General features: G+C 43.1%; 1 protein-coding gene across 12 annotated transcripts in view; it reads left to right on the plus strand.

The window, feature by feature from the left end:
• The first annotated feature begins 447 nt into the window (after window positions 1–447).
• The window catches only part of CDK11B (cyclin dependent kinase 11B), a 30,352-nt gene continuing 18,304 nt past the window's right edge, over window positions 448–12,495 (plus strand). For 4 of the 12 annotated variants that reach the window (XR_004161921.2, XM_085242500.1, XM_031556658.2 and 1 more), the window contains exons 1-18: window positions 694–1,014; window positions 1,107–1,222; window positions 1,879–2,003; window positions 2,614–2,752; window positions 2,881–3,011; window positions 4,078–4,200; window positions 5,223–5,318; window positions 5,420–5,554; window positions 6,306–6,371; window positions 6,922–7,097; window positions 7,383–7,473; window positions 9,452–9,573; window positions 9,780–9,885; window positions 10,486–10,607; window positions 11,048–11,155; window positions 11,567–11,683; window positions 11,969–12,117; window positions 12,290–12,479. Coding sequence is in view for 11 of the 12 variants with exons in the window: in XM_085242500.1 (XP_085098626.1) it covers window positions 886–1,014; window positions 1,107–1,222; window positions 1,879–2,003; window positions 2,614–2,752; window positions 2,881–3,011; window positions 4,078–4,200; window positions 5,223–5,318; window positions 5,420–5,554; window positions 6,306–6,371; window positions 6,922–7,097; window positions 7,383–7,473; window positions 9,452–9,573; window positions 9,780–9,885; window positions 10,486–10,607; window positions 11,048–11,155; window positions 11,567–11,683; window positions 11,969–12,117; window positions 12,290–12,479 (2,241 nt within the window). In the remaining variant the exon portion in view is untranslated. Of the gene's footprint in view, window positions 603–692; window positions 1,015–1,106; window positions 1,223–1,878; window positions 2,004–2,613; window positions 2,753–2,880; window positions 3,012–4,077; window positions 4,201–5,222; window positions 5,319–5,419; window positions 5,555–6,305; window positions 6,372–6,921; window positions 7,098–7,382; window positions 7,474–9,451; window positions 9,574–9,779; window positions 9,886–10,485; window positions 10,608–11,047; window positions 11,156–11,566; window positions 11,684–11,968; window positions 12,118–12,289; window positions 12,480–12,495 lie in introns of those variants that run through there. The other 8 variants (XM_085242499.1, XM_085242501.1, XM_085242502.1 and 5 more) reach the window with 8 other exon arrangements.

The following is a 12,495-nucleotide window of genomic DNA, read 5'->3' on the forward strand; positions in this document are numbered from 1 at the left end:
GGACGTGCAGCTCTGCCCTGGCACATCACACAGTGCCTGAATACCTCATTAACACGGCACTGCTAATAATTGGGATTCCTGCAGGTTTGACACACAGCCCTCCGAGGCTGGCGTTATTTCAGCACTGAGCAAACTTCACTTTGGGAAGCAGAGCACAACGTGGCAGAGCTTCGCTTCTTATGTCCAGCCGGCAGCACCGGCTGACAGAAGGAGGTTAACGCTGCTAAAACAACGCCTCTCCCGGCGAAAAGGACGGACGATGCGGTATCCCGACACAGCGCTCCTAACGCGTCTCGCGAGCTCCGGTCGCGGTTGAGTCCTGAACTCAGCGGGTCGGGCTCCAGCTGCCGGCACCGCGCCGTGACAGCCTTCAGCTCTGCACTCACGCATCGGAAACGAACAATAAAACGGCTCGCTGTGGTTGCCGCTCTTCCATACGCCGTTAAGGCCGCGCCGTACGGCTGCCGGCGACGGGGCGGGGATCCGCACGGCGACCGCCGGGAACGGCTCCGCTCCGCCGCGCCGTGCGCGTGACGTCATCAGCCGGCGGCGGAAGTGACGCTTCGTGCGACGCTGCCCGTCGGTGTCCGGTCGCGGCGGCGGTGAGCGGGCCGGCGGGGCGCGGGGCGGGGCGGGGGGAGGCCGGGGCCGGGCGGCGGTGCGGGGCCGCGGGCGTCGGGTTGAGGCGGGGCCGGACGGGGCGCTGCGGGGGGATCCGTGTGCGATCCGTGTGCGGGGGAGGGGTTGGTGCGGCGCGTTGATTAAAGCAGGAAGCGCCGCGTTTCCGTAACGTCTCGTTTTGTTTCTTTTTTTTTTTCCTTTCTTTTTTTTTCCTTTATTTATTTTTTTTTCCAGAGCTTTTTTTTTTTTTCTTTTTTTTTTTTAATGGTTTTTGGAACTCCAATGGGTGATGAAAAGGATTCTTGGAAAGTGAAAACCTTGGATGAAATCCTTCAGGAAAAGAAACGAAGGAAGGAGCAAGAGGAGAAAGCAGAGATAAAGCGCATGAAAAACGTGAGTGTCCGGCTGGGGCGGCGCTGCTCAGTGCTGCCGTGCCTGAATGAGCGTGGTTTGGTTTACCTGCCCTTTGTGTGTTCCTGTCCCAGTCGGATGATAGGGATTCAAAGCGGGATTCTCTTGAAGAGGGGGAGCTGAGAGATCACCGCATGGAGATCACGATCCGCAATTCGCCGTACCGCAGGGAGGACTCCATGGAGGACAGGTACTGCCCGCGGTGTGAAGCTCCCTGAGTGCACTTCGGGAGTTAAAAACCCTGAGCTGAGTGCTCTGAAGCACTACAGGGGAAAGCAGAACTTTCTGAGGTGTTTGATGTGCCCTCCTGGCTGTGTCAGGTGCCGGGCGGCTCTTGGTTCAGGCATAGCAGTGCATTCTGTGCCAGTTTTGGCCACTCCACAGTAACATAATATTTTGGTTAAGATACCACTAAAGCACGACTGGGTGATCTTTGTAGCATGATCTTAATGCTTTAGTTCAGGGGTATTGTGGAAAATAGGAGAATGAGTATTGTTTTTTTTCAAAAGGGATAAAAGAGAAAGTAGTGGTCAATCTGTTAAATCATAGAATCACAAGGTTGGAAACAACCTGTAAGATCATCTAGTCCAACCATCCTCCCATCACCACTGCTACCACAAACTAAACCAGATCTCGCAGCTCCTCATCCAGACGCCTCTTGAACACTGCCAGGGACGGCGACTCCACCACCTTCCTGTGCAGCCATTCCAGCACCTGACCACTCTCTGAGAGAAAAAGTTCTTCCTTATGTCTAACCTAAACCTCCTCTGGTCCTGTTTGTTGCCTGGGAGAAGAGGCCGGTGCTTTTAACCTCCCTGAGCTTATCAGTTTGTGTCTTTATTGTAGAGGAGAAGAAGATGATTCCTTGGCTATAAAACCACCACAGCAAATGTCACGGAAAGAAAAAACCCATCATAGAAAAGATGAGAAGAGGAAAGAGAAACGGAGACACCGCAGTCATTCAGCAGAAGGTGGTGTTACACCTTGTTCACACTCCTGGTAGCTTCCCAAGGTTGCACTGTATGGGCACCAGACAGAGAGGAAATAGAATTGCAGACCAGAGAAAACATATCAGATGGATATGATAAAATAAGTGAAATTTGCTTTCTTTTTTTTTTCTCTTTAATTGTGTCCAGTGCCCTTTTAAGAGTGATAGATGCATGTCTGTGCTTGAGAGGACAGCAGCCATTCTGGGACAGGGACACAGAGTTTGCTTTTACTCTTGCAACTCTGTGATGCTTCATTGCAGCCTCATAGTGTCAGGGAGACGAGCTGTGGTATTTGTAGCTGAATGGAAAAGAACAAATACCACTTCCATGTAACTAAGGGAGCACAAAGTCTAGAAACATCCACTTCGTCTTCCTGTTACTTGCAATCTTCTTTCTGATTTAATACAAGCGTTTGTGTGAGCTCTTACAATTACTTATTTAATGCCCTTTCAGATCAGGATGTTTCCATCAAGGAAAGAATGGAGAGCATAGGAATATGCTGTCATAGGTGTTGTCCTTGCTGCTTTTTTGAAAATAGGAGTGCAAAATATTTTGAATGGTAACTCTCCAAAATTCATTTTCGCCTGTTCAGGGAAACATGCCAGAGTGAAGGAGAAAGAACGGGAACACGAGCGTAGGAAGAGGCATAGAGAAGAGCAGGATAAGGCCCGACGTGAGTGGGAAAGGCAGAAACGGAGAGAAATGGCGAGGGAGCATTCCAGGAGGGAGAGGTACATCATTCTTGGCAATAAAATCGAATTGCCCTGTACTTGGCTACAGAAAAACAGTTCTCTTCTACTTTGTAAGTTAAGTTTGTACTGAACTGCAGCTTAACAAAAAATAACCAATTATTTTCTAGAGATCGTCTGGAGCAACTTGAGAGAGAACGAGAGAGAAAAATCAGAGAGCAGCAGAAAGAACAAAGGGAGCAAAAAGAGCGTGAGAGGAGAGCTGAAGAAAGGCGTAAGGAGCGGGAAGCCAGAAGAGAAGGTGATTATTGGTGTCTAAATGACGTTTGGATTTGCTGTCTGCCACGGTGGTGGAATGGGGGTAGAGAAAGTTTTTTCACTTAGGTCAATACCAGAACTTAATAAAAATAATAAAATAGGGTGGGATGTCTATCTGGGAAAGAAATCTTTGAAGTTCTACACAGGGAAATAAAACAACGTCAGATGTCAGGAGCGTGCTGGCTTTTGGGCTAGTCGGTAAGTCTTTGTTTGTTTGCCTGGCTTCCTTCAGAAACAGGATCTGTGTCATCGCTGTAGTCTTTGTGTGTGTATGTGTGTCATGATTGCAGTTGCACTCCTTGGCTGAGTCTAACCCAATCTGATGGTGACTGAAGTCAACATAAGTGTAGTAAAGTTCTGGGAAATAAGTGGCGTGGGGATGGGGATGGGGATGGATGGTGTAAGTACTCCAGCTGTGGATAAGGCTGATCGCTTGCCATCTGGGTTCAGATCATCGTTGTTTAAAGGATTTCTGTTTGTCCTGGCTGTCAGAGGTAAAAATCAGACCCAGCATCTGTGCTCAATTACAGAGATTGCTCAAGAGTAGCGGAAGTCATTGTACTTATTGCTGTTCTTTTTAGTTCTAGTTATGCTGAACAGCTCCTTTTTGTGCTGGATATATACACTGGTTATGGTCTCATTTAATTTAGCCTTCTGTTTTAGCTCTTTATTGCTCTGAATGTGCTGTCGGCTTCTTCTAACCCTTAGCTGTTTGTACTTCTCCCTGGTTTGTCCACTTCTCTCTTGCCTTAACACTGTAGGTTTGGGTTGTGTGCTGTGTGTAGCCCAGGGGGCATCTTGCATCTGCTTGCTAAGTATGGCAGCACCTTTCTCTGTTTGGTCCAAACCCACATAGCATTGCTATGAGGGAAATCACAGTCCTTTGCTCTCCTAGATGCAGTTAGGTTCTGCTTTCACCCCTCCCCGTTACCATTTGTTCTGTAAGGAAAAAGGAAAAAATATGCAGAGCAGGTGGTTGTGATAGACTGAAGTATTTTAATTAGGGCAGGGACATTTAACGATTTTTGTTTTGGTTTTGTTTTCACTAGTTTCTGCACACCATAGAACAGTGAGGGAAGAATATGGAGACAAAGTGAAAATGAGACCCTGGAGTCGCAGCCCATTACGACAGCAGAGAGACAAGCCTGAGCAAGCAGATAGCAGGAAACCAGGTAGCATTTGCCACCTCAGTGTCTTTGCCTGGGGGCTAGCAGCTGTTCTGGGGTAGAGTTTAATTTTTAGTATTAAACATTTACATCCCTGGAACCATATTGAAAGTATTGTCCGCTTCAGCTGTGGTGACACAATTCTGGAATTGTTGAGAAGGGTGGCACATGCACTGTTACTAAAGCAATGCTGGTCTTATTTCTTTGCAGATTGAAAAGGGATTGTTTGTACTAACTCCAGTTGGATTTGTTCTTAGGAAATAAGTTACTTTAAAAGGCCACCTTACAGGGAACTATCTAGTTTAAGTGTCACTAATTGTTGTATTGTAGAAGAAAAGCAGTGCTTAAGGCAGTGTTCCAATTAGATGGTGAGTTTTGTTTTCTAAGATAGAAAATGGTCCTTTCCATACAGAGAAGGTCCCAACTGTGGGTGGAGAGCCCGCACAATTGGCATGAAAATGTCCTTGGTAAAAGAAGAAAAGCTGTGTCTGCTTTGTTAATGTGTGTAGCTGTGAAAATTGTTGTATCCCCTTGAGGTAATGCACAGTGCAATCAGCTGAGGTTCCAGTCAGAGGCAGGCAGTGATCCTTCGACCTCACGGGTCTGATCAATCAACATTTATTTGCATATGCTGTTTCACAATGATGGACTGCAGTAGAAACACTGATTGCAAGCGCTGTGTGAGTGTACATTAGTGGGACTCTGTGTTGTGGTCATGTTTGTTATCATGTTACACTTGTCTTTTTTAATACATTTCTTGTAGAGAGGTGTGGGCACATGTCATGTTTTAAATTAAAAAGTCAACATTGCACATTTTTGGCTGTTGCTTTGGTACCATTGCAGTTCAGGGAAACTGTTTGGCTTTTGAGCAGACTGTGAAATGTTTTGGTTGCTCAGAGTATATATATGTATATGAACATTCAGCACCTATGTAATAGCTAGAGAATGTAGATATCTGGGCATTCAGGCTTAAAAATAGAAATGAAATTCAGTTGGCACCATGGTTTTGATTCTTATGGTCTCAACAGTGAAAGAAGAGAAACCAGAAGAAAGAGACCCTCTTTCAGACTTGCAAGACATCAGTGACAGTGAAAGAAAAACAAGCTCAGCTGAGTCTTCATCAGGTAATTAAATGCAGTGTAGCAGATACTCATTGTACAGATGTCTGTGGAGGAAACACTGCTGTTAGATAGCATATCTCATTCCATGTGTTACTGTTCCTCAGCAGAGTCTGGGTCAGGCTCAGAAGAAGAGGAAGAAGAGTCGAGCAGTGAAGGATCTGAGGAAGAGGGAGAAGAAGAGGAGGAGGAGGAGGAGGAGACAGGGAGCAATTCTGAGGAGGTGTCTGAGCAGTCAGCTGGTGAGTAACAGAACACAGGTCCCAGCGTGGGCCGGTGGGGTCTTCTGGCTTGCCTTTATTTCTCATTCTGTGTTGTTTTATTTGAATGTTTTCCTTTTCTCCTAGTCTAGGATAGGCTGAGACCTCACAGGTCAAGATAACTAAAAAGAAAAAAACAAGTACAAGTCATATTCTATCCTTTTATATAGAGGTAATACCAATTATTTTTCTAAGACGCCGGATTAGAAAACTGAAAGCCATGTTTGTCTCGTAAGTAGTGTAACACTAACAGTTTAAATATTTCTGTGTTGCACAGTAACAAGTACTCTGTAGAGAACACTCTGCGTGGGGGTGGTGAAATACAAATATCTCTGCTATTTTGAATAGTTTCAGTTGCAAATACCAGATTTTTTTTTATCACGCTTGTTACAAATATTTGAACAAATAATACTTTTAAAAAAGGGTTAGTTAAAAAATCTGAGAGCCATTCCTATAATTATTTAGTAAAGAAAAAGTCACAGCAGGCTGCTCTGGCCGGGTGTATTTCTTTGAAATGAAGCAGAATGACCAGGCACACGTTCAGTAGTCTCCCAACCAGTGCTGTTGAGTTTGAAGAAGCTTTTGTTTTCCAAATGAAACAGCAAATGTGATGTCACTAAACTAGACAGTGGTGCAAAAGGCATGATGAGTGAGGAAAGTGTTTGGACAGTGGCATTGCAAGGAACTACAGAAGGGTTGAGTTGATTCAGCTGAACTTGATTCTGTCTTGCAGAAGAGGTGAGCGAAGAAGAAATGAGTGAAGAGGAAGAACGAGAGAATGGAAACCACATCCCAGTTGGTACAATGCAATTACTGAATATGTCAATTGACTCTATTTTTGCAGTCAAATCTAGTTCTGAAAGTATTTTAAATCTGTTTAAAATCAATTTGTTGGTGCAGTTTTGCCAGCGTTCTAAGGCACTGTGCGTTTCACAGCTATTATGTCAGAATCAGAACTCTGTTCCAGGGTCTATATGTAGGGATGAGATCCCAGTCTAATGAGGAAATATTTCCTTCTTTCTTATTTTGGGCTTCTTGTCCCATCACCAAAAAAGCTTTACAATTAGAATGAGGCATACTAGGTCACTTTTTTTTTTTTCATTCTCTTAGTGTAAAGATTTATTTTTCTGACATGCTGTGTTCATCTGAAAATTATATATGTGCCTGACAGTAACCTGGGGTTATCATCTCCACAAAGAGGAGAAATTAGGCTTCTTTTCACTGGTCATCAAGTTGCATATCTTCTATCTCATAGCGATAAGTTTCTCACTTCCCTTATTTATCCAATGCTGAACTTAACTCTGTTCCAAAGGACTCCCTCTTTCCATGTCTGATTCTGACCTTTAAAGTTACAGAGTCGAGGTTTGATCGCGATTCAGCGGGCAGTGAGGTTGAGGAAGAGGAGGTGGGGGAGGGCAGCCCTCAGTCCAACGCCATGACGGAAGGAGACTATGTTCCTGACTCACCTGCTTCTTCCCCTATTGAACTGAAACAGGAGCTTCCTAAATATCTTCCTGCACTTCAGGTAGGGATCACTTAAAAGATGCTTGGAAGTGTTAGATGCAGATGGGTTTCATTAAAACGGGAAACGTGTTGGCAGTAGCATTTATGCATGAGTTGATGGGCTGAATGTGTCTTGTTGATTCATTATTGCTAAGTGCACACTTGGGTGTGAAATATGCACTTCTCTTGGTTAATTGTAACCGTTCCTGTGAAGTTGCTTTGGTTTTTTCTTATGTCTTGTTAAACAAATGATTGCAGTGCTCCTGCAGACATGTGAGGAGTGAATGTTCTCTCTCTGTTTTCTCAGGGGTGTCGTAGTGTGGAGGAGTTTCAGTGTTTGAACAGGATTGAAGAGGGAACATACGGTGTGGTGTACAGAGCAAAAGACAAAAAGACTGGTTCGTATTCTCTGCATGGTATTAACTGAGTATTATGTCATAAGTGTCATCCAGTGTGAGAAACGTTTCGCTCAGGATGTATGTTACTGTGACAGCTATTGTCACTCATGGGGATTGGTATGAATTTTGGAAGCTGTGATTTGGAAAACTTACCTTATGTGCATGTTCTGGAAACTGTGGAATCAGCCCTCTGCAGTACTGCCCAAATTATTTTGCTGTATTGAAGCAGTTATGTTCAGGTGGTATGCATGCATGTGGCATCTGGCGTGTTGTGCATTTCTGCAGTCTATTCTGTTGCTTTGTAAATTCCAACAAACTTCTTAGTAACTTTACAGGAAATGCAGAAGGTGGTCTGGGGTAGAGTGAGAAGTACAGCAGGGGTTTCTTGTCACACAGATTGCATTTTAAGCACAAAACTGATGTCCATTCTGTATCAGCCTTCTGCCTTAACAAAGGGGAAAACTGTAATAATTTTTCTTCTAGCCAGTTTCTGCTTCTGTCATGTGTATAGATTCAGATCTGCAGTTGTATGCAAACTGTGGTTCTGCATCTCACATTAATGAACAAAATCTCTAAAATGCTTTGTTCCTTTTCAGGAATAATGTATGCTTTTTAATAGGATATGGATTTTGACATAAGCGTTTTGCTTGCAGCTATTTGAGTTCAGAATTAATTTCTGTATTGGTCATGACACTGTAGAACTGCTTAACTTGATTTCAGTTGCTGGTCCATTAGGCAATTATTTCTGGTTTGTGATTTGCTGCAGCTAACGTGGATTGGTCGGTTGGTTTGAAGTGTGTGCCACTAGGTGCCCCTCTAAGCACAGCCACTGGTCAGAGAATTCATAAAAGCAGTGTTTGTGTGCCATGAGGGCACACAGCACTATGTTGCTGTGGAAGAAATTCCATATACAAGTGGATTTCTATTTTTAAAACTCAAAATTCTTCTTATCTGGTCTGTAATGATACGTGTCTTGTGGAAGTGACTGCATTTCCCAGGAAGAGTGCAGGAGCCAACACCAGGTCTCTCATGTGTCCGTGCTCAAGTGGAAGAAATACTTGGTTGGATGCTGTAGCAGGAATGGTGACATTAATGCAGTTTTCCTGTTCCTTGGAAAAAAATAATGTGAGATACAATCTGTTCTTTTGGCTGTGACCTCAGTTTCCCCCATCACTAGTGATATGTTACTGTCCAGCAAGCTGGTCGCTGTGACAGAGTGAGGAGGCACAGTAAATTAAATATCTGCAATTTTAAATAGAGGTGGCAGATGGTGAAGAAAGCTTGTGACAAGAACTGCGTTCCAGAGCAGACTTAGGCAGTAATAATGGTTATTCTCAGGTCCAGCTGACAAGCTGTGATGTTGGCAGTGGGGTTAAATTCTGGGTCTCTCTGTTTCTGTTTGTTTTAGAATTATGTGACTTTTTGATCTCCTCTGGGGTGGTTTTTCTGACATCACTCATTTACTGGATAACTGCCATCAGCTCCTTTTTCTCTTCTGCATCTTCCTTGAGGCCCGCCCTGAGGCTGACATGGCCATTACAGTAACATGCAGAAGCAGATGTATTGAAATAACTTGCTTGGGTAACGTTTTGAGTAGCACTTTGGTTTTCAGTTGGGTCTTTAAGGAAAGGTGAACTGTATGTGAGACATTTCCATCCCATTTCCCAGACTAAGGGGAGGAAATCAGTGTCGAATAAGCTTTATTTGTAGTGTCTTTCCACGTGAGTTATGTTAGGATACACTAAAACCCCTGATGCAGCTTTTGAATTGTTATTGTGGGTTTTCTTATCTCTCCTTAAACTTGGCAATATTTTTTTGGCTTGCCTTGATTTTCACTGTTAATGCAGACTGATTCTGCTGATGTCTCAAGTAATGATTTTCATTCAAATACATTAAAATAGTAAAAGTACACTCGGAGATCTCTTGGCATGTATTTTCTTAGCTGTGTGATGGGCTAAAAATTCTCTTTTCCTTGCAGATGAAATTGTGGCTCTGAAGCGACTGAAAATGGAGAAGGAAAAGGAAGGCTTCCCCATTACTTCTCTCAGAGAAATAAATACTATTCTGAAAGCACAACACCTAAATATCGTCACAGTCAGAGTAAGACCAACAACCTTCCATTTCCAAAGACTTTTGTTCTTGAAATGTTGCCTCTTGGCTTTTAAAATGCCTTGTAAAAACATTAGCATTCCTAGCAGAGCTTGTTAGTATACCACCCATAAAATAAATAGGCGGTGTTTGTCTCTACAAAATTGGATGTTTTGCAGAAATAAGCTGTGTTTTGATCCCTTGATTTTGTGTTTTAGGAAATCGTTGTAGGTAGTAATATGGATAAAATCTATATTGTTATGAACTACGTAGAACATGATCTCAAGAGTCTGATGGAAACAATGAAGCAACCATTTCTACCAGGTACTGTTTGCCACAGTTTCCTCTACTTCTCTAAAATGGAAAACTGACCTAGAAAGACCCCACTCCCTTTGGGCTGTACTGACATCAGCAGGCTAGCTTGTATGATGACATGCATTGCCTTGGAATGTCCTCAGAGTGTTCTTTGGAATAGAGACCAATGCTTTCTCACTGTCCAATTTGATTCTACTGATAGAGGTTAAGAGAGGAAGGTCAGCTGGCAGTGGTGGTACATACAGTGATGATAGGCTGATGAATCCAGCTGGCATGCTCAGGGTGAAACTGAGGTTCAGATGTGAAATGGAGAGGGGAGTTTTCCCTGTGAACACTGCGTTTTATTTTTGGCCAGTTCCTATGTTGAGAAGCATTAATTTCTGAGCGTTATTTGGGTGCATTCCAGCTATCCAGATTCATTTTACTATGCTGGCAGCTCTTTGGATCTGTTTTTGTTCTGTGACACATTTTTACGCCGTACTCTTTAGTGTGTTTTTAACTTGACATCTCATTCTTTCCCCCCCAGCCCCGTTCTCTAATTAGAAAAAACAACAGCTGAAAGCAGATTTCTGATTTTGAATGTATTTGGCTTTTTTTTAATCACTTCAGGTGAAGTGAAAACCTTGATGATCCAGTTACTACGAGGAGTCAAGCATCTTCATGACAACTGGATACTTCACCGGGACTTGAAAACTTCCAACCTGCTGCTCAGTCATTCAGGAATTTTAAAGGTAAGGACTATATGAAATACAGCACGCTTATGAGAAATTTAGTATTGCAGAGTTACACTGCATGACAGTGATGTTAAGAGCTGGGCAGAATGCTCTGCATTAATCTTTAAGTGTATGAAGTATACTTCTTAAAACATACAGTTGTAAAACAGTGAACTTTGTAATAGATACAGACTGCCTTGCCACAGCTCTTAAGATTTATACTAGAATGTGACTAATAAGCATGGTATGTGAGTGCTGAATTCCTTATGGCACAGCTGGAAGTCAGAACGGTGTTCTCTTCCTACTGATGCATGACAGTGCCATTAACCTTGTCTGTACCAACATCCGTGTGGCTGTTTTTTGAGGCCATGCAGGAGCCAGAATGGCCAGCATGTACCGGTGCTGTCCATTGGTATGGTCAATGCTGATAACATTACTGATAACTAATTTTCATCCAGGTTGGAGATTTTGGATTGGCCCGAGAATATGGATCTCCTCTGAAGCCTTACACACCAGTGGTGGTGACACTTTGGTACAGGGCTCCGGAGTTGTTGCTTGGAGCCAAGGTATGCCTCTCTTTATTCTTCTGGGAGCTAAAGGATTGACTTTTCAGACTAACCTCATCTTACAATTCACGAAGAGAGTATAAGTGTGCTTGATTCTTTATACTGATTTAGGAGTGGAAATTCTGAAACTTCAATTATATTTTTCCCAATAACAAAGCTAAAAAGGTTTCGTCTTCCTCAGAGGATGGATGGGTGGGTCTAAAATTTCTGACAAAAAGGGCAGAACAGAGGACTGTGAACATTCTGGCAGTGTTCCCTTTGGGTTACCTGTTCTGTTACTGAAATCACTGGGGCTCTGGAGTGCTCCATTGCCAAGAACCACACAAAAAAAACCCCAAAACATTGCACTATCACTAAAACACCTCATTAAATTATTTCACTGGTTTTATAAGGTATATTCTTTCTTTGCAGGAATATTCAACAGCGATAGACATGTGGTCAGTAGGGTGTATCTTTGGAGAACTCTTAACTCAGAAACCACTGTTTCCAGGGAAGTCGGAAATTGATCAGATTAACAAAGTTTTTAAGGTAACATTTATAAAACCTTTCCATTCTAACTGGCTGGTTTTAGAGGCAGTTAAATTAGAGCAGTAAGAAAATAGAAATGCTTGTTACTCTTTGATAGAGATTCAGCCTTACTAAAAGGCTCACTACTGTGATTTTCTGTTTTACAGTATCAGTGATAGGCTAAAATAATGTTCTGTATTTCATCTGTTTTCTCTGGATTTTTATCAATTCCTGTAGCTACATAACAAATAAGCAGAAGGGCTGCACTCAAAAATGAGTTTTTTAAGGAGACATTTTAATCTATAGGATCTAGGTACTCCAAGTGAAAAAATCTGGCCTGGTTACAATGAGCTGCCAGCAGTGAAGAAGATGACATTCACGGAATATCCCTACAATAATCTACGCAAGAGATTTGGAGCACTCCTCTCTGATCAGGGCTTTGATCTAATGAACAAGTAAGTGCCAGCTTCTGCACTCCTTGGGAAATTGTGTTGTCTGTTACACTTGTTGTAGAAAATGACTTATTTCTGAAGATATTATATCTTTTAGGCTAACGTTTTTCTTCTTTCTGCCCAGCCATCTCTCTTATCTTCCCTCTAATTCATTGTCTGCCTGAATTCTTTTCAGCTTTTTGACGTACTACCCAGCCAGAAGAATTACTGCTGAAGATGGTTTGAAGCACGAGTATTTCCGTGAGACTCCCCTTCCTATTGACCCCTCCATGTTTCCTACATGGCCAGCCAAAAGTGAACAACAAAGGGTGAAACGTGGCACCAGCCCCCGCCCACCCGAGGGAGGCCTTGGCTACAGTCAGTTGGTGAGCATCACTGACT

This window comes from Meleagris gallopavo, chromosome 23 (assembly GCF_905368555.1).
Source record: "Meleagris gallopavo chromosome 23, MGAL_WU_HG_1.1, whole genome shotgun sequence".
NCBI classification, from domain to species: domain Eukaryota; kingdom Metazoa; phylum Chordata; class Aves; order Galliformes; family Phasianidae; genus Meleagris; species Meleagris gallopavo.